We start from the raw sequence: 20,708 nt of genomic DNA, 5'->3' as shown, positions 1-20,708 counted from the left end.
CGCCATTAAGGAGCATTTGTCGCATGTTAGCGAAATGCCGCTCAACGATGAGAAGGAAGTGGAGGAGTACATACGAGCGCTTGTCGCTCTCATCTCAGCCGCCTCAACTCGCACTACCCCAACCCGCCTCGTAAACCCACCACCAGCACGGAAACCGATGGACCCTCATCTGAGACAGATACTGCTTGGTGGCGGCGTTGGGCTCACCATATCTGCTTCCGAACTAGACTTCAAGCCGCCGCCCAAGAAGCCAACTCCTTGGCGTGAGTACCTTCAACAAACAGGCGAGTCAATGGAGGCCTTATGGTATCAAGCCAGGGTGGCACGCAAAATTACACAGGACCGGATTGTGAAGTGCATGCCGGCGCTGCTCGATGATGACGGCGTTCCCACTCTCGTCAGTGAGGAACAAAAGCAGGACAGGATACGATGCATGACATGGACAAGAACCAGCGATATCGATCACCCAACTGAGATTCCATTCCCCACGCTCAATGACAAGGTGAAGATGAATCGAAAGATGCGTCGCTTCGTCGAGAAAAAACTCAAAGACAAGGATATCGAGATTCTCATCAGGAAGCAGCCTACTCGGAAGGCTCCAGGCCACGACCTGATTTGCATCGAGCAACTCAAGATGGGCTGCAAAGACCTTGCTCCTCTCATCGCACTTGTGTTCAATGCATGTCTCGGACTCAAAATATTCCCTGAAGCATTCAAAACAGCCATTACCGCAATGCTTCCGAAGTCAGGGAAGGATAGCTATGACACGGTTAACAGCTGGCGCCCCATTGCACTTCTCTCCGTTTTGGGGAAGCTTTATGAGAAGATTCTCACTGAGCGTCTTAAGAAGTTCATCATGGACTATGATTTACTTCCTGAGACCCAGTATGGGGCGCCGGGGAAGTCCACTACACATGCTATTCAGAGCATTATAGGCGTTATCCATAAAGCCTGGTCTCGGAAACTCAGCAAAAAGTTTAAGAAACGCTGGAGGTTCATCAGGGAGAAGGTGACTATGATGGGGCTTGATGTATCTGGTGCCTACAACTGCGTCGACCCTGCACTGCTCCTACAGATGCTTGCAGAGCTTGGAGTACCCGAATCTTTCCTTCAGATAATGCACTCATATCTGTCCTTTCGGATCGTTTACCTCAGGCTACCCCAGAGCACATCAGAGGCATTCTATATGCTTATTGGCATTCCGCAAGGCTCACCTCTCTCTCCGTTACTGTTTCTCATCTTTACCGCACCTCTTCTCCAGAAAATCAACGAAGATAGAGAAAAGCTTGGCAAGGACCGCATTACAGTCTTTTCCTTCTCCTACGTTGATGACACCTATCTCCTCGCCGTCTCGAACTCTTATGAGAAGAACTGCATGGGACTAAAGATATTCCATGATGAAATCTTCAAATGGGCTTCATCCGTCGGCCTGACATTCTCACCGCAAAAGTATACCGTCATGCATTTCCGGACTCCCAACGACCCCGACCCTCCTTGCAAGCTTCTTCCGGATATTGATGGACTTAAGGACAACCCTAAAGCACTTAAGGAAGAAAAGCTGAAGGTCCTTGGAGTCGTCCTGGATCCGGCTCTCACCTTTGCTCATCACGTCTCCAACCTTGAGAAGAAGGTCAACAATACATTACGGCATTTCCGCGCACTTTCGGGACCGACTTGGGGTATCCGGCTGAACCAGGCGAGGAGGTTCTACATGTCCAAGATACGACCCATCATATCGCACGCGTGCGCTGCCTGGTTTCTCCACTGCCCAGGTCGACGGATACCATGGTCCCTCAAGCCGAAACAAATTGGGAGACTTGAGAAACTACAGTACAAGTGTCTGCTGCTGATCTCAGGGGCTATTCGTGGTAGCTCTGGTACTACGGTTCTCAAGGACATGAACATGGAGGGCATTCGCGAGTTTCTGTGCCGCATGTCCATGTCTTCACGAGCTAGGGATCTCAAGGTTCGCAACAATGATGTGTGGTTTGAGAAGTCAATGAAAACGCCCAAGGACAAGAACTATCACGTCACCGCGTATCAGATCCTTGACGAAGAAGCATACCAGTTGACCGGTAGATCGGCCAAGTATTTCCGCAAACGCCAAAAAGGCACCGACGAAGCGGCATTGAAAGCTTGGAAGATTCCGGCCAAACGTAACGCCGCCGTCAAGAGCCAGACGAAGTGGGAAGCAGAAGCGAAGTGCGCTTCAGCCTGGATCACCTACCGCCGCAAGAGAACTGCTCGAGTTCGCACGACACACCGTCCCGCAGCCATCGAGGAGAGGCGAGGTCGGATAAGCCTGAGCTACTACAAGGGCTTGACTCGTCCGCAATCCACACTTGCACTACAGCTGCGCACCGAGCGCATTCCGCTCAACGGATACCTGAGCAAGATCGGAGCAACCCGAGACGTCAAGGTTCCAGGAACCGAGAACGTCATCAGGCATCCCATCAAGCCAGCATGCACGTGCGGTCATCATACTCAGACCGTTTATCACCTGTTCATGCATTGCTCAGACCTACATTCCGCCAGACTGAGGTTAATTGAGCGGATCGGAGCACTCGACTGGAAGACGTTGCTCACTAAACACCTCAAGTTCGCCGTCGACTGGGCCATGGTTTACTTCAACCTCGGCCAGTTCGCGATTGCCCGGGCGGACTCGATGTTCTATAGCCCAGCTGGAGGAGGTTAATCCCCTCCTTCCACGGGGTATAGATGAGACCGAGTTTGTCAAACTGTGTTAAAAGACTACTCCATATCCTTGGGCAATGTTTAAGTCCCGATGATTCCTTCATTCAAGAGTCACCACTACACACTCCGTGCATCGCTTTGATGCCTTACTCAATCTCTCTATCTATACACCGACCTGGAGATTCCTCTCTGGATTCAACATCTGAATGGGTATCTCCCCAGTTCAACCACTGTTTCATCATTGATTTCACTTTATCTGGTACGTCTTCCTGTTCCCCATGTTCATCAACGAGTCCTGACGAGATCCAGCAGTTCAGACGCAAGGGCGGTTGGTCACGTGCCTAGGCACGTGCATTCAATTGATGGAGGTATGTCTCCTCGTCTCTCCTGTTTGACTCTGGTCCAACTTACTCAAGCTAGTCGTCATCGACTTCAGGTCAATTTGGCTTTCGCCGACTAACTTACACAAAGTAAGTGAGCTTCCCCAACCATCTCATTATTACGAACCATTCACTAACCACTACTGACTAGCAGAGTCAACCTTCTTCCTTCAGTAAGTGCCCTACCCCTCTTCTTCGCTACTTTGGCTTTGCCTGACAGCCCCAGATTCTGACTTTCACAGAACCTTCGGTCCGTAGGGCATCCCTCCTCCCCGAGCAGGCTTCACTCAACCTCTCTATCCGTCTTGAGTCTAACATGTCTTAGTAGAACCCCGCCATTACCCCGCCTTCACCCGTATGTCCCGTCTCCTCCTCTCCAAACCTTATCCAATTCACACATTGACTCTCGCCGGCCAGCAGAACTCTGTTCGCAGACACGCTGTCCGTAAGCCTATACAGACCCGCCTCCTTGATCTCTCATCATGTTACCGCTGACCAGAGCTATCTTAGCAGCTTTACGCTCATAGTCTCAGACTATGACCAGCCTGGTCTGTATAGTGCTTAGCCAGAGTGTCACCCCTAATAGTCAATCTTATACTAACTTGATACTATTCTCTAGTCAATTTCGTACGATCGGGAGGATACAGCACAGATAATCGGCCTCGATGATCACATTCTCGAGCCACTCTTCGTACAAGGCTGAGTTGTAACTATCCTACCTTATGATACTATACTGATAGCTAATAACATTTAGCAGACCTGTTAACGCAGTAAGGAAAGCTGCCTCCTCTGTATCAAGAGGCAGGCCTTCTCTTATAGCCCTTTCTAGCTTGTTCAATCTAGCCAGCTCCCTAGCCAGCCAAACCGGATGAACAAGATGACCTAGGCAGGCCGGATCCGTACGACTGATCAAGTCAATCAGGGCGCAGTCAAAAACAGCCATCTGTAAGTTATATGAGATGAGATACCTTAATAACTCTAAACTAATAACTTCTGCTATTAGTGACTAGGCTGGATGGGCTTCTAGACGAGAAGTTCTTCTTGATGGCTGCAGCCATCGTACGGAGCTTGCGGCAATCTTCGCTGTTAGCCTGGCCTAGTACCAATTCGATCGCAGCGATGAGGTCGTGGTTGGTTGTGCAATAGCCCTGATCGGGCTCCAGGCTCTTGCGTAGTAAGTAGAAGAATAGCTATCGCCAGTATTCTACACTTCTCTGACCATGGCTTTCTTAGCAGCAGGCATCCTGTCGGTGGCTATGATTGATGTCAGCAACTGTAACCAACAGGTATGTAAGTTACAGAGGCTACTACTGTTGAAGTTGAACTAACCTAGTAGAGGGAAAGTCAGGTCGGCGAACGTACTTGTGAGTTTACGCTCGATCTCTTGCTTAGTTAGGGTCTAACTGACCTTTGAGTGGAAGTGCGATGGGTGCACTAGGCCCGGTATGTGAGTACTCTTTTCTTGCTTCTGATCTACAGGCTCCTGCTTAGTCTTCATCGATACTGACCCTTATAAAGGTTGCAAGGGTCGATTGAAGAGTATGCAAGCTTTCCCTCTGTTTCTGTGTTACACGAGAAGCTAACCTGCAGTGTCTTGGTCTTTTAGCAGGGGTGAAGGAAGAAGGTCGATACAGCTGCCGAAGGGTAAGTACGTGCCATCCCACTTTAGTGTCTCATAACACGCAGCTAACCAATAGTGGACCTGCAGGCGGTACTTATGCTGCTTGGTCAAGGCAGCAATTGCGCCACTTGAGGCAGATAAACCTTAACTGATATTGACTCCTGTAATTCTGGCCTACTATAGGGGCCTCACTGTTTAAGCCATCGTATGAAAAGCTAAAAGCTCGATAGCCCCGAATAAGGCTGACGGCAACCAAAAAAAATAGATTGTGCTATGGGTCGCAAAACTCTCTGGTCTCCTCTCCTGCCTCTGAAAAGTTTATCTGACTCCTTCGTATGATTGGTCGTATTGCATGACTCATGATCTCCACCCCTCAGCTATAAAACCCCGCTCGCCTGCCCCTCCAAATCTTCAAGCTTTCAATGCCATCATCTTCGACTTAACCCTTAAACATCGTCGCCTACACCATCATGGCTCCGAAAACACTCACAAGCCTGCCTTCTGAGATTCGTCAGCAAATCTTCAGAGAGAGTCTGAAGGTAGATGGGGGCTATGTCTACGATGTTCAGACTGATAAACTGACGAATGCCGACGGCACCGCGATTGATCTATCCCTTCTTTATACTTGTCGCTCGATCGCGAACGACACTAGAGCGATGCCGCTGGCAGTCAATACTATCCGGTTCTCGACTGTATTTCGCCAAGACTGGTGTAACTTGGCTGGCTGCTTCACTCTTGCTGCTACCACTCACTACGTTCTGGAGCAAGACTTTGTGTTTCATTTAGCCCAATTCATCACTCCTGAGATGTTCGCCGAGGTCGAGTTAATATGCCCGGGCTTTCAGGAACAACTCAAGATTGAGGTCGTCAAGCACAACGCATGGATACATGACAACGAGAACCCAGAATACATATTCCCGACTGACAGGTTGCGACCCGCCATGTGCAGCATGATACGACAATTTATGAAAAGGGTCGACTTGCTCAACGTGAATGCGCCGTCGGTGGGCTGCCTTGAGTTTCGTCTTCTGCACACTGAAGCCGATGCAAACGTCAGAGGTAGCTTAGGGAATCGATGGCGAACGGAATGGGCCCAAGGTGAACTGCGGGAGGCAACAAGGCATTGTCTAAAACTCATCTCCGAGGCGCAACCGGCTGAGTTTGCGACATACGTATACAATTCACTCCCCCATTGGATTGGAAGTCGCCCTGCCGAAGACTTTATCAACTTGAGATTCAACCTGTGGGACATCCCTTCTCAAAAGCGAGTGGCCCAGATGCTGGAGTTGTTTGAGATTAGGCCGTTTGTTTGGGATCTTCCAGCTACCTGGTACTACACACCGCGTAGCTTCTACGATCAAGTCGGCAAAGACGTTCCGCAAGATCGACGTTCTCCTGAGTTCGAGAAACCGGACAATTTATTGGAGCACTTCACCACTCGATGTCGGGAGAAGCTAAGGTTTTCTGCCACCGCTGCTGCAATTCACTTTCTTCAACGAATTCCGACTAGCCAGCGGAAGCAGATGAGACGGATTGTATTGCATGAGGACTTGCCATCGGTGAATCTGCCTTCTCGCCATTCCCAAGGGTTCATTCCTTTTTTGAAAGAGAACCCCTTGCTTCGAGTCGAGCGCCGTGCCAACGTTTTTGGCTGCATCGCAAGTCAGCGTCCCTACAACATTATCGCTCACATGGACAGTGAGGGGGAGGGGAGGATGCTCTCACCGCCAGTGATTGTGGACCGAGAGTTTGAGTCTAGTATATACCACTGGCTCCTTGATGCTTTCGCGGTGGTGGATTCAGGCATTAACACCAACTGCTTCACTTTTGTTTTGGAAGCTGGGCAACACAGCGATTACTGCTCTGAACTTTTCCAACAGGTCATCCAGGCGGAGATCTCCAAGTCGAAGGCTTGGAAGATCTGCTTGGACACCGAGCTTTTGTCATCTGTGAGACCAAGTACACTGGAGGATAACACGACAAGATATGCAAAGGATCCGAGGTTTGAGCAACTTGTTGATCAATTGGTGCACCAAACATCGATCTTCCGGTGCGACTTCAACCCCGGGGTACCATTAGATGTAGACGAATTGGTTGAGGATGCCAAGTTACGGCACGGTGAGAATATTTTCGATAAGTGGGTGAGCCAGTGGCTTTTTGAGACGATTCCATTGCCACATGATCTGTACCATGATGTAATGGTGGCTCCCAACTGGGAGTTTCAGACCCGACAGAAGTATATTGAGTCAAAGTGACCGAATACAGGCGCGGAAGAATCGTAAGGGACTTGGATAGATAGACTGGGTAGGAAGGTACTGCAACTGGAAGGTGATCTTGGAACATTATAGATTGGCATTATTAGGCTTAGCAAATTAAAAATAGTTAAAGTTGAAATCGATATTATACTAGGTTCTCTTTACTAGAATAAGCTCTTAGCTATAAGCCTTAAATTTTTAATTAAAAAAAGTTAATTTAATATTATAAATACTTTAAATTTTTATAATAATAGCTTTAAAAACTATAAATAATATTATATAATTATTATAAAATATATTTTTATATAAAACTTTAATTAATTAAATAGCTTTTTTTAATTATAAAGCTATTATTTTTATAATAATTTATAATAAATTTCTTATTAAAGTTATTTTAGTTATTTAATAAAGAAACAAAGTATTATTTAAATAATTAAAATTAAATAAAAAGAAATTTAAAAATAATTATATACTTAATTTAATAAAATTAAGCTTAAATTATATTTATATTTAATATATAAATAATAATTTATTAAAAAGAATTTTTTATAAATATACTATTTTAAATATTATACTTTAGGTTTAATATAATAATTAATAATATATATTTAAGCCTTTCTTAAGTTATATTCCTTTATTATACACATTTCAAAGCTTCAAATCAAGTGAGTCCTACTCAAGAAGAAGGCGTGATTAACCCAGTCTAACCCTTCTGATATCGCAAAAGATACTCTGTATTATGCCTGATGAAAATGTCAATGAGAAAGCTCAGAAAAGAGAGAATGATGGATTGCAGCTTACCGCTGGCTTCACCTACTACCACAGTAGTGGACGGCCCATGAAGATAAAAGCCAAGGAAGAAAAGAATGTACCTAGTAATTTGCCTTGCTAAGAGGACCCCAGCATTGCTACTGAGCATGGAAGACTTGTAAGCGAATTCACTTCATTGGCTACCTTATATCAACTAATCCTAAAACTTGGCTGTCTCAAAAACGCCATGTCGTCCAGCTCCACTACTGAAATTCGCCGCGCCCTTCACACTCTCAGTAGTAATGACCTTGACTCCATTCTCAAACTCATTCCTCAACGCATCCTGAAACGACGATGCGCTATAAACGGAGTAGTAACAACTAGCCCTGTCCACATTCATGCATTCCTGCGGAAATGTGAGAAGCTGCTTCGCAATCTTGGTCGCCTCCACCAACGCCTGTCCCTTGGGCACAACGCGGTTCGCGAGTCCAAACTGCAACGCCTCCTGTGCCGAGACTGGCCTTCCAGTGAGAATCATGTCCATCGCTCGGCCAAGGCCGATGATGGCCTGTAGCCGAACTGTACCGCCATCGATGAGGGGAACGCCAAATCTTCGGCAAAATACACCGAAGACGGCGTCTTCCTCGGCAATGCGCATGTCGCCTATGAGCGAGAGCTCCAAGCCTCCGGCGACAGCGTAGCCAGCCACGGCGCTGATCACAGGCTTATTTACCTGCATTCTCGATGGTCCGATGGGGCCGATATTGCGGTCTTCAACCTTGTGATTTGGGTCGATGATTGGTCCGAGATAGTTATCTGTTCCCTGCGCGGGATTCCATTTGGCGACTTCATGGAGATCGAAGCCTGCGCAGAAAGTACCGTGTGCCCCGTAGATGATGCAGACCTTTTGCGTGGCGTCGTTCTCAAATGCCAGAACAGCGTCGGTGAGCTTTCTGGCTGTAGGTCCGTCTATGGCATTTTTGCGATGAGGCCGTGAAAGGGTGATGGTTGTGATTCCATCAGAGGTCTGGGAGACTTGAACCGCTTGAGGCTCGGTATCAGGCATGTTTGTTTGGACGAGAGCGTTGTTGTAACTGATGAAGCAATGGGGAAGAGTAGTCCGTTCAAACGTCCTTTTGTATCCGGGACCGGCTGGATCGGATCAGGAGCCCGTTATAACCGATAGGCTGTTTATGTTTTACTTATTATTAATGAGAGAAGAATGTATATAGAAGGGCGTGACGCATGAAGTGATTGGAGGTCTCCCCAGCTTTGACCTCTGCAGAGGATATTTCGAGTTTAGCGCCATCTGATATCCTCGGCTATGAGACCGTCTTCATGTTCATAAGCCATTCTTGCACAGCATGATGTAAGTAAGTTCGCAAATGGCAATTGAACTTCAATCCAGTATAACTCCTAATTGACTCATTGAGAAGTCTCAATAAAATGCGGTTGCAATATTTAACAGGAACTTATAGTTTCCTTATCAGGCTTGTGATCCAAACTGCGTCGGTTGTACTTTACTCCGGTCTTACAGCATCGGTCTAACTGAATCCCACTGTCTCTGAAGCCGCAACGTGACGAGCATCAACATGATCAAAGATGCAGTCCTTACAATCATGGAACCAAGGGAAATTACCACCTTAATAAAATACAAGACCCTGATGCTGACAGCCTGCTGTCATCCTAGGCGAGGCAAATGCCTCTACCTAGCTTGACCTCACACTCTTCTTGCTATACCTCTTGCTTAGTATCTTCTTACTTGGCCTCTTTTTGAAGCTATTCAGTACTGAAAGAGGGAATTTTCTGCCAAAAGAGAAGGTTTTCTTCGATCTTTATAGAGGGGATTTTGCAACTACCCTCCGGGGAGGCCTGCAGCTGGCTTGCCTTCAGTGACCCTTTAGGGACCCTGCTGCAGGGCCCCTTAAGCAGAGAGCAACCCAATCTGTCGCCTACAGCTCTAGAAAGACCTTCTTCCAGTCAGTCTAATTAGCTACTATTAACCTCACTAGAGCGCAGTCTGCGTTAAGGTTCGGGTTTTAGAAGAGGCTTCAGCCCCCAGGCCACAAAGGTAAAGGACACCAATAAACACATACGGGCAATATACTCATCACCCTCACAATCGCCTAAGGTCTAGAGCGCAGTCAGTTATAGTTAATCAGTGACTTAGGCTAATTTGTAAATAGCTTTACTTTCAAAAAGGAAGGACCCTATAGATCTAGAAAACGTAAGATTAGGCTAATAACTAAAAGGTATTTACCCTCTAATTAATAGCTAAAGAGTATTTCTACTAGTATATCTATAACCAGCTATATTTAGAGATGAAAACCTAGAAGATCCTCTTACCACTTCGTTCTCAGATTAACCTTGGCCGGCTTTGCCTAATCATATGTCCGCTGCCTGCGAAGACCTCCAGGGCGCATCCTTTTAGTCTCATTAGAGCTCTGCATCAAAGCAATCGTCTTCACAACATTGACTAAGGCAAATACCATGTAATTCGCTGCTAAGAACAAATGAAAACCTGTCGCCAAAGCTTACTGCAGCTTCAATCATAAGGTTCGCGCCTATATACTTATGGAAAGGTCCCGAGATCGGGATCTCTCCCAGGGTTGGAGGCAACGATGAATAGACTCCAAGGTGCATATTCTCGCGCAATTCAAGACTTTTATGACAGAGCTACGCAGCATTCATCCGCTGTGTGGTGTTGGTGTCGTCAATGTCAATGGGGGACCCATATTTGACCAGCTTCTTCCTGACAAATCCTTCTCGGGTCCTTTTAGAACAATACGGGAGTTTCATCGAGAGTTGTGTCGTTGCCTTGGGCTTCGGGATGGGGGAGAGGCGTCTCTGGGTCTGAGGGAACTTGTCGAGTTTCATAACGGCCCATTGGAGGGGCTGGTTTTTACCCAGAGTAACCTAAGCAGCGTATATATGATGGCTGATAAGGATACGGTGACGGGCATTGTTGACCGGGAGTCTGCTGGATGGATGCCTCTATACTGGGAGTATACATCGGTACGGCATGTCAATCCACGAAATACATTCTGGCACAATGCGGTTAACGGGTTCCTAACGCCTTTGCCCCATGAATTGGAAATGGAAAGAATACGTCGGCAATCCCTTGGCGAATTCTAGCTGGGTCTCAATATACAAGCCTCCGACACGGAATCGTATATCATGCCGAACCCTCATGGTACCAGCTCCTTTCCTTCAAGCAGACTATATGTCGATACCCTGCTAGTGTCGAACTGTCCTGGGGCAGTCTGGTCATCAACTGGATGCTGCAAGACTTTTCTGCTCAACATAACACACATCCATGATGCGGGCAATTGTCCAATGTAGTACCGCAGCTCCCAGCACCTCATTGTCATTCTGCAGGGCTGCAAGTGCCTCCTTGACCCGTTCAACACAATTCCATCCTGGCTGTCCCCTCTTCACCGCTACACTTCTCACAATAGCTACAAGCTTCTGCAGGCTCTGTCTTGTGCAATTCGCATACGGACCAGGATCATGAAGTGAAACAACATACCGCGATTCTTCGAACTCGGGGCACGCCAAGTTCCCGCCGCGTAACGGTAGCCAGCACAAGCATAATCAGTTCGCTTAGAGGCTACGCGATGCCGAGATAATACTCAAGTTACATTGTCTGCTCTGATGCGCCCTCTGTAGACTCTCAAGTGTACGCGTACGCGATGGTGATCTTTGCTTTGATTCGTCGAATTCGCGTCTGACTCATCAGCAAAACCGCGCATCGCCCATCAAATTGCGCGACACTTCTATTCACCATATAGGTAGCCAAAGGAAAGGTTTGTCAATCCATGTAACTGATACATCTCCGTAAATATTTCTCTTTACTTACTCCTGCAACGCGTAGGAATGTCTTCGTTTCTACGGAAAATACCTTGGACTGGCCGGGCATGGAGACCCCTCGTCTTCTCGAATCCCAGTTTCCAAAGAATTTCTCTCGAGGAAAGGATAGAAGAAGAGCGTTTCCCTGACTAAGTCGCGTCTCGCTACTATCCCGTCAAGATTGGGGAAGTCCTGTACGACCGCTACCAGGTGGTCGGGAAGTTAGGCTTCGGAGCTAGCTCGACCGTTTGGCTGGGGCGTGACCTGGAGTAAGTCTACCCGAGCCTTTGATGAACAACGGTGTATGGAGTTCATTTCATTTGGTCGAGTTCAATATCCCGCTGGATAGATCTGAGTTACTCGGTCAAAATGGTTCCCTGCTAATGTCAAGTAGTGGACGTCGACATGTCGCGCTAAAGCTCTTCATCAATAATCAGTCTATGGGACAACAGCTGGATAATGAGCTCGAAATGTACAAGCGCATCTCTGCCTCTTCGTCAAAGCACCCTGGTCGCAGCGCGGTCAGAGAACTACTTGACTCGTTCGACGTTGTTGGGCCTGATGGATCTCACCGATGCCTTGTTCATCCTCCCCTTTGGGAGAGCATGTGGACATTCCTGAACCGCAATCCAGTAAGAAGGCTTCCTCCTGTGGTCCTCGCTGTCACCCTGCGTCGACTTTTTTTGGCACTCGATTATCTCCATACAGAGTGCAACGTAATACATACAGGTATGTTACATAGTCATCAGCAGGCCTAGAATACTTGCTTACCCATTGACGCACAGATATCAAAGGAGACAATATCATGTTCGGTATTTATGACGACTCAGTATTCACGACTTTCGAGGAGGAGGAGATCAGTGATCCAACTCCACGAAAGGAGGTAGACGGCAGAACCATATACATATCACGAGAACTTCGAAAGCCCAAGGACTATGGCGCGCCAGTTCTATGCGACTTTGGTTCAGCTGTTACAGGTAATGTAGAGCATTGCGAAGATATCCAACCAGACATTTACAGAGCTCCGGAGGTCATCCTTGAAGCCCCGTGGTCATACAAGGTGGACATATGGAACGCAGGATGCATGGTAAGCCTCTCGGAACATCGTTTGGTGCACTGAAACTGATTCCTTTCGGCACCAGATTTGGGATATCTTTGAGGGCCGGCATATGTTTACAGGACATGACCCCGAGTTCCAGAAATACCGCAGCAGAGCACATCTCGCCGAAATCATCGCGCTCCTCGGTCAGCCTCCAACCAAAGTCCTTCAAGCCGGCAAAGCTAGCCACAAGTTCTTCACAGACACCGGTAAAATGCTCTTGCCGACCATCATAAACACTTCCCTTTGCTAATCAGCGACTACTCTAGGTGACTTCCGTAAGGAGATAGAGCTTCCTGACAGAACTTCACTTGCAGAGCAAGAAGTCAGTCTTGAAGGGGAGCGAAAGGAGATGTTTCTAGCCATGATGAACAGGATGCTTCAGTGGGATCCTGCTAACAGAGCATCGGCGAAAGAGCTTGCTGAAGATCCGTGGATAACGGCATATTTGTAGTATAGCTGGGCACTTAGTAATTGGAAGGAATCGTGATTTGCATCAAGATGTGTTGATCAAAGACACTCCCTCTACTTGACAGATTGGGCGTGCTTGTCAGTAATGTTGAAGCAGGATGAAATGGAAGCGCTTTTACGTAGTTGCTGATGGGAAGTATGATAACTCCGCGACGGCTCTCCAAAATCGACACGCAGGTCACAGCCGTGAGGCCTTCGAGTTAATGGATGCCGGAAGACCACACATAAGGTTGAGCTTCGACTTGACAAGTTGTTTCAGCATGCTGAACTCGTAGAACCTTACCCTGTTCCTACCCTGACGCTTCAAACTACGTCATGAGAGCCGATGGGTAACTATACTGTTCGTGAGTCGTGACATCATCATCGAGGCTCGTTCGTTGTGTCTTCATACAACGAGATGGCCGGCATTCTATCGTCACTAATATGGTCCCGGTCCTGCTTCAGCGAGGTGAAAACCATTCTCTCGATCCTGGACTTGACTTTCAACTGCAACTGAAGTGTTCCCTGCCAGTTTTATCAGACCATTATGTGTTTTCCCATCCTTGTTGCTCATCAGACCCAAGCCCGCAAACTTACTTGATCACACAGCTTTATGCGACCAGCGCCGGCATAAGGCCCAGAAGACACTTGACGGCCGTTATAAAAAAGGTGTATCAAAGGACAGATAGGTGAGAGTAGGTGAGGCGTTCTAAAGGAGTATGCTTCGATAGTGTGTCTAATACACATATTTCAATTCTACTTACGGGCCAGAAAGATCCCAGTCAAGGAAGAGCTTAAGTCTAGACTCATACGTATAGTCCCTGGCCTGGCTTTCCCTACCTTCCCTCTGCAATCGACAGCTCAAAAGCAAAGGCCGTCGTAGGATCCTGATGCTTCATCCTCAACCTTACCCTTCCTTCCTTCACGACCTCTTCCCTCTCCCCAAGATCATGCGGGCCATCAACGCGCCTGAACTTATCCCCGTCAACAACACGAAACGCCAAAGTCTTGACTGTGACTCGTGTATCATCGGTCAAGCCAATTACATCAACAGACCAATTGCCAGGTCTTGAACGAGTACCAGCCAATATCTGCACAACATCTGCCTCAACGGTGGCATATACATCCAGTAGTCCATCTGAACTAGCACTGGTCTTTAGTCGTTGACCGTTCATGCTAGAGGCGTAGTACTTGTACACCTGAAACTCGGCTGTTGGCCAGTATCCCTCGCCCTCGATGGCGTAGCTCCCGTCACTGCTGTTCGGCTTACTCAAAAGACCTGGTATCATTAGTATCTGAACCGCGACGATGTTCGATAGACTTACCAGCCATAAAGTCATGCAACGCTCCAGCGATAGCCCAATTCCCTCGAAGACCATGTGCATTTTCTCGCTCAAGACCAGCAATCCACCACACGCCCGCGGAAGGAACTTGTTCTCCATAGACAGCATACTCGTTGATGTTAACATCTTGGGCTTTTTCGAGAGGTATACCGTGCTTGGATAACAGATCGTGAAATGAAGCCATTGAGCTCGCCATGGTGACTGTTTCTTCGCCGCCCTCCATGTGCCAGGACCATTGATCGGGTAGGGTATCTTTACAGCGAGACAGGAAAGCTGAACACCATTCATGGGATGCTGAAGGAATGGCCGATATGCTTGGACCAGTGATCCGGACAGATGGAAGTACTTCTCTGCGAATTTGTTAGAAGGGGCTCAACTAGCTAAGGATTAACATACCGAATCTTCTTGAACGAACGAGTCCAGAGCTCCAGCCACTGCTCCATCGAGCGGTTCCAAAAGAAGGTCAAGTCCGGTTCATTCCAAATATCCACCACAAGGCCATCAATCATATCAGACTTCTTAACATCATCAAGCGTCCGTTCAAGAAACGCATCCCAGCTTGTCCAATCATTGTCATCTCCAGGGTACACAAAGCCGTCCGATTGTCCACCATCAGCACCCCAGGCAGCAGGGAGTAAGTAGATGAACTCGCCGCCGTGTTTACGAGTAGTTCTGTAGTTACTCAGGGCCGATGCAAAGCGAGCCTAATAATGTTAATACATATACAAAGGATTCTTGGACGTTGTTTACCTTGTAGTCTTCAAGGCAGACGGCGTAGCCTTTGGTCCAAGGCAACTGAGATCCACCACCGCGACCATAGTTGAAGCCAATGTCTTTGTAGAAGTGATCTGGTATCTGATTAGGTCTATCTGGTATTCCGTACAGAATACCAGAGGCGAGATGACGAGGCGGTCCTATTTGAATGGAGACGTCGACAGTTGCTACTCCGACAACCGCTTCTTTGACCTTGTCTACCTCTGATGGTAGGCTTTTCAGCATGGACATGTACTCTTCCGGCATTTTGGCGATGGTATACGCTCGTGCTTGATCGCGTGAGTTAACGTGTTGAAGTGCTGAGGTATATACTCATGAAGCGATGGAGACTAAGCCGTTGAAGGGTATATCCGGTGGGATGCGAAAATTGTCACGATGCAGTGGCAGGGCAAAGATAGAGTTATCGTCTGACGATTTTGAGAGATGAACCCGATTATTCTGATCGATGAGTCCAGAATCGGAATGCTAGTTCACATCCAAGTGTCGTATCCCTTCCACCGGAGCGTCCTGACTCGTGATGCCGCGATTAGTGAACAACTCCCTCCACTCATTCTCCGGTGGGAGACCAGCTCCAATTGGACAAGAAAGTAGCACTAATCCCCCGCAAAGATCATCAAACCTAATCTTCTTACTCTATCCCCATGGGGGTGAAATCTTGGCACGATGTTACTTAAACACGCGACGATCCTTACGTTCTTTGCATCACATCATCCTCATCACCTTTCTTCACAATGTCTCTGGACGAGAAACAAAACATCGACAACGTTGAACAAGATGTCACCTCCCAGAAAGAATGGAGCCAAGTCCAAGGCGAGCAAGGCGCCTCCATCGACCGCAACATGTCACTCTGGGAGGCCATAAAAGCCTACCCGGGTGCCATAGCATGGTCGTTCCTCTTATCGTCGTCTATCATCATGGAAGGCTATGACATTGTCCTAATCGGCAATCTCATGGCTCAACCGGCTTTTCAGAAGGCTTATGGTGATTGGTACGGCGATAAACTCGGATACCAGATTTCAGGGCCATGGCAAGCTGGTCTTGGGAATGGAACTGCTGTTGGGACTATTATTGGTGCTTTTGCTAATGGTTGGCTTACGGAGCGGTTTGGATATCGTCGTACGCTTGTTGCGTCCCTTGTTGCTGTTACGGGATTCATCTTTATTACCTTCTTTGCGCACAATCTTCCGATGCTTCTTGCTGGATCTATTCTCTGCGGTTTGCCTTGGGGCGTTTTCGCAACTATGGCTCCTGCCTACGCCTCAGAGATCTGCCCCATGGCTCTTCGGGGCTATCTCGCCAACTACGTTTGTCTCTGCTGGGCTCTCGGCCAACTTCTCGCCGCTGGCGTCTTGTTCAGCTTCTCCGACAACGCAACCCAATGGGCATATCGTCTGCCCTTTGCGATTCAGTGGATCTGGCCTATTCCCCTCATCATCATTCTCTGGTTCACGCCTGAGTCTCCGTACTGGCTTGCCAAGAAGAATCGTCTTGACGAAGCGAAGGGTGTTCTGAGACGTATCTCGGCGAAGAGCAGCAAAACCGATGAGGATCTTGACAAGCAGCTTGCTATGATCGTTCACACGAACAAGATCGAGAGTGAACATACCAAGGGCTCCAGCTACCTCGACTGTTTCAAGGGCATCAACCTTCGACGCACCGAAATCGTTTGTCTTGTCTTTGTCGCGCAGAACACAACTGGTGTTGGTATCGGCGGTACACCTACCTACTTCTTCGTCCAAGCCGGTGTCGATCCAAGCAACTCCTTCAAATTCGCAACCGGGGCACTCGGCCTCGCTTCCGTCGGCGTCATCATATCCTGGTTTCTCATCTACCGCATCGGAAGAAGAGCGTTATACGTCTGGGCCTGTGGAATCTGTACAGTCCTTATGCTCATCATCGGCATCCTCGCCAGCGTTCCCCAAACACAAGCTGTTAGCTTCGGCCAAGCTGGCGTTGTGCTGATCTGGGAAATCGTATTCTACGCTACCATCGGACCTGTTTGCTACGCCATCATCGGTGAGATCCCTGCCGTTAGTGTTCGCAGTAAGAGTATCTGTCTTGCTCGAATTGCGTACTACATCTCGCAGATCCTCAATGGCACGTATGGACCTTACATGATCAATCCTACTGAGGGTAACTGGAAGGGTAAAGTCGGCTATTTTTGGGTGAGTACCAGAATGCTCATGTTCGTTTCTTCTCTGACATTGCCTAGGCTGGACTTTCTCTATTAACCTTCACTTGGGCCTACTTCCGTCTCCCCGAAACAAAGGTATGCACTTCGTTCGGTCGATGGTGACTTATTGCTGACATGTATAAGGACCGAACCTTTGAGGAAATCGACATCCTTTTCGCCAACAAGACCGCAGCTCGAAAGTTCGCTGACACCAAGGTTGATGCTTATGCCGATGACTCCGAGGGTCGAATCATCAAGGAGACGGATGTCTGATGCGGTCCAGAAACGCGTTGAAAAGCCGTGGAATTACGCGGGGCTTCTTCACTGGTCCTCTCACCAAAGGCGTTTATGGTTTAAGGATCGACTTTGGTTCAAATGGTACTAAAAGGCCTGTTAGTATGAGGTGGTAAATAGTTTTCATATTGAACTTCGAGGCTTACCTTGTTGACGGCCAGGGGATGATGGTCCGCCTGCCTCCATGATTGTCGTTGAAATCAATGCTCCCTGTTTGTGATGTTGGTTGTGGTGGGTGAGAAGAGGCGCAGAGTGAAGAGTTGAAAGTTTGAACAGGTAGGCGGAGTGCGTAAGTATTCTGACTGGAACTCGTTACCTCATCAGCTTTGAGAACTGCCTGGGCTCGAGAAGGCTTGGGCGTTTGAGTGCACGGACGAACACGGGCGCGAAACAATCTCTTCTATCGCGATAGGTAGCACTGTCTGCCAGTGCCGGGAGTGGAACCATCACCTATGAGACGGTTGCATCCATCTTCCTGTGATGCCTGTCGGAGACACATTGGACACTGGCGTCTGTAGGGCCTATCAATACATCATAGCCTAGGTTATAGCGGTCGCAGAGAGTAGCTGTAGCAGGCAAAGGCCATAGAACTCGCAAGCAGCCACAGGACTTGACCACGGGCAACACAAGTCTCAACCACAGGACGTCCTTAGGGACACTCTTCGTTTAACACACAGACATCCACGCTACCAACGGATCCACATGGAGTACAGGTGAAGGCCTATAGTGGTTCAGGGGAGTACTGAGAAAAGATACCCAGAATGTGAACGAGATCTTTGGGGATTGAGAACCACCGCGGAGACACCTCTCAGTGCACTTCCTGCCTTCAACGGTATCATCTCTCATCTATGATCCAGCGCCCTGAGCATGTTCTTAATCATACTTGCCACTCGTGCCGCCATGAAAACTAGTCGGAACCACCAGGCCCTCTTGTGTCTTCTACTGATATGGCGACGCCTCCTGAGCGTGAATCTAAGAATCTCGCGCAGCTTGCAGATGCGGTGTCGATTCAGCAAAGGCACGTCTACTAAATAGATATGCATCAAGTGCTTAAATAATTTAACTCATAATAGCCATTTCATCCTTCATCGTCTTTCCAATTTCACTTTCAACATCATCATAGCCCCGTATAGTCTTTCTTTCTTTCTTCTTATCAAGAAATCGCATGTCTTTATCGCCTTGTCAATGATGAGAAGCCGAGCCGGTAGCCCCTTCACTTATGCCTCTTCGGGCCTGATAAAAACTTGAGAAAAATCTTAGATCTACGATGATAAGACGAGCGGCAAATTTTAGACCAGTTTATGATGAATGTAGTCTAAATTCTGAAAACGTTAGTAAGTTTAGGAAAAGTTTAGGATAGACTTTAGGATAAAAAGGCAGGGGTGAATGTGAGGATGGGAGCTTAGCAGAAGTGGAGAAAGGTGAATGGGGGAAATTGGAGCTGGAGCGCCCCAATTCCTTTTGGCTAGTTTTCCTGCTAGCCGCCTCTCTTTTTTCTGTTTTTTCCTTTTCCTCGGAAACTCCATTTCTGCTCAAATTAGAGCGCTCAGCCTTAACCTCTTGCGAGATAAGGCGTATAACGCATTTATTATCATTCTATCATGCCCCTTGTATTTCTTTACTTTTTTTATCTCCCGCTTCACCCTCCGCGTAATGGATTTTCCACGATCAGCATGTTTCACCAGATAAATCCAACAAGATACCGCCTCCCGGATTTCCAACATGCAGCTCGTGTCGGCAGAGCTGTTTCAGTTTCCTGGTACAATGCAATGCCTACACCCGAGCGTGGAAGACTTGGAGGCGGCACAGGAATCGGAGTCAGAGAGCTTTATGGGTCGAGGACACCAGCAGATGCACTATAACAAAATCAACCAACACAATCAACAGCCACTGGCTGTGTAAAAAGCAGCGAGAGATTGATTGGCCGTGATGACGAATCCGGATTCTGTCAATGCTATTACCTTGCAGCAACACAAAGGGACGGACCAGGCGTGGGCCAAGAGAGCCTTACGTGCCTTGCCCAATGCCGACTCGTTTCGGGCCGTCACAGGCCCATGAGAGCGCGAGACCCCTCGTATCTGAGACGATGAGTTGACCCCTGCTTCTGAAATTCAGTCTGGCGCCTCCTCGGTGAGCTGTATATTTCGTCATTCATCTTTCTTCGAGCGCAGCTGACTTTTTACTTCCTATAGCTTCGTCCGACACCTCCATTGTTGTTTCGGGTGGTAGCCCTGAATCCCGACGCCGAAAGCGACGCAGGCATGGCAGCTTAAGTCGCATCACGCCCCCATCGACTTCATCATCTGTGACTTCGTCCTTTGTTCCGTCGACTTCTAGATCTGCCGCTTCACCATCTGCCCCCGACCCACATGGGGATGAGAGAAATATAGAACGCCAGACAGTGCTACTGTATACAGAACAGATTGCAGAAATCGACACATCTCAATTCGACATCGCCACAGCCGATGGGTTTTATGTCGAATACTTGATACAGAAGCAGGAGGAGGAGTCTCATCCTATCGAGAGTCATGACGAGGCTCAATATGTGGCTTTCGACGATGATGATGCCACTACAGTCATTCCAACAGGACCATCAACATTTGAAGAAAACGGTGGGTTCCAAGTTGGTATCCAACCTGCAAAGTCGCATGAGGTCGATATACGGTCTCTCCCCAACGAAATGACCAGGACATGGGTGAAGCCGACAGTGCGCTTCCAATACAGAACAACTGACCGACGGCTCCCATCACCAGACGAGGACTGTCTATCGAGAACATAATTCCTCTCCATATGGCCCTTAACCAATGGTTCATACCAGATAAAAGCAGTTCCAGGAAGTACCTTTGCGATTGTACCGGTTATGAACTCTCCTGGACAGCTGGCCACCGAAACGCATCCATGGAGGCAATCTGTCTCTTCGCATCTGCGATCGGGCAAATTGGATACCACGTCATGCCAAAAGTGGCAGTCGTGATGGTCAGCTTAAACATGACAAAGCGGAAACATATACCTACCATTCTTCCGCT

The 20,708-nt window shown here is 48.0% G+C and overlaps 7 protein-coding genes across 7 annotated transcripts; 4 read left to right on the top strand and 3 right to left on the bottom strand.

The window, feature by feature from the left end:
• Window positions 1-5,165: 5,165 nt before the first annotated feature.
• J7337_008985 (uncharacterized protein) lies at window positions 5,166-6,950 on the top strand (the record flags this gene model as incomplete). Its single annotated transcript, XM_044826588.1, has 1 exon — window positions 5,166-6,950. The coding sequence occupies one exon, from the start codon at window positions 5,166-5,168 to the stop codon at window positions 6,948-6,950; it is 1,785 nt and encodes a 594-aa protein (XP_044679505.1).
• Window positions 6,951-7,920: 970 nt separating this feature from the next.
• J7337_008984 (uncharacterized protein) lies at window positions 7,921-8,766 on the bottom strand (the record flags this gene model as incomplete). Its single annotated transcript, XM_044826587.1, has 1 exon — window positions 7,921-8,766. One exon carries the CDS (start codon window positions 8,764-8,766, stop codon window positions 7,921-7,923), a length of 846 nt encoding a protein of 281 aa, XP_044679504.1.
• A 3,166-nt stretch (window positions 8,767-11,932) lies between these two features.
• J7337_008983 (uncharacterized protein) lies at window positions 11,933-13,102 on the top strand (the record flags this gene model as incomplete). Its single annotated transcript, XM_044826586.1, has 4 exons — window positions 11,933-12,278; window positions 12,335-12,636; window positions 12,692-12,857; window positions 12,918-13,102. The coding sequence occupies 4 exons, from the start codon at window positions 11,933-11,935 to the stop codon at window positions 13,100-13,102; spliced, it is 999 nt and encodes a 332-aa protein (XP_044679503.1).
• An 832-nt stretch (window positions 13,103-13,934) lies between these two features.
• J7337_008982 (uncharacterized protein) lies at window positions 13,935-14,637 on the bottom strand (the record flags this gene model as incomplete). Its single annotated transcript, XM_044826585.1, has 2 exons — window positions 13,935-14,377; window positions 14,424-14,637. 2 exons carry the CDS (start codon window positions 14,635-14,637, stop codon window positions 13,935-13,937), a joined length of 657 nt encoding a protein of 218 aa, XP_044679502.1.
• A 184-nt stretch (window positions 14,638-14,821) lies between these two features.
• J7337_008981 (uncharacterized protein) lies at window positions 14,822-15,461 on the bottom strand (the record flags this gene model as incomplete). Its single annotated transcript, XM_044826584.1, has 2 exons — window positions 14,822-15,145; window positions 15,192-15,461. 2 exons carry the CDS (start codon window positions 15,459-15,461, stop codon window positions 14,822-14,824), a joined length of 594 nt encoding a protein of 197 aa, XP_044679501.1.
• A 485-nt stretch (window positions 15,462-15,946) lies between these two features.
• Window positions 15,947-17,661, top strand: J7337_008980 (uncharacterized protein; the record flags this gene model as incomplete). Its single annotated transcript, XM_044826583.1, has 3 exons — window positions 15,947-17,380; window positions 17,428-17,484; window positions 17,533-17,661. The coding sequence occupies 3 exons, from the start codon at window positions 15,947-15,949 to the stop codon at window positions 17,659-17,661; spliced, it is 1,620 nt and encodes a 539-aa protein (XP_044679500.1).
• Window positions 17,662-19,611: 1,950 nt separating this feature from the next.
• On the top strand, window positions 19,612-20,461 carry J7337_008979 (uncharacterized protein; the record flags this gene model as incomplete). Its single annotated transcript, XM_044826582.1, has 2 exons — window positions 19,612-19,693; window positions 19,875-20,461. The coding sequence occupies 2 exons, from the start codon at window positions 19,612-19,614 to the stop codon at window positions 20,459-20,461; spliced, it is 669 nt and encodes a 222-aa protein (XP_044679499.1).
• Window positions 20,462-20,708: the final 247 nt, after the last annotated feature.

This window comes from Fusarium musae, chromosome 6 (assembly GCF_019915245.1).
Source record: "Fusarium musae strain F31 chromosome 6, whole genome shotgun sequence".
Classification (NCBI taxonomy): Eukaryota; Fungi; Ascomycota; class Sordariomycetes; order Hypocreales; family Nectriaceae; genus Fusarium; species Fusarium musae.
The sequence above is the reverse complement of the archived record's forward strand: the minus strand, read 5'-3'. Positions and strand labels throughout refer to the sequence as shown.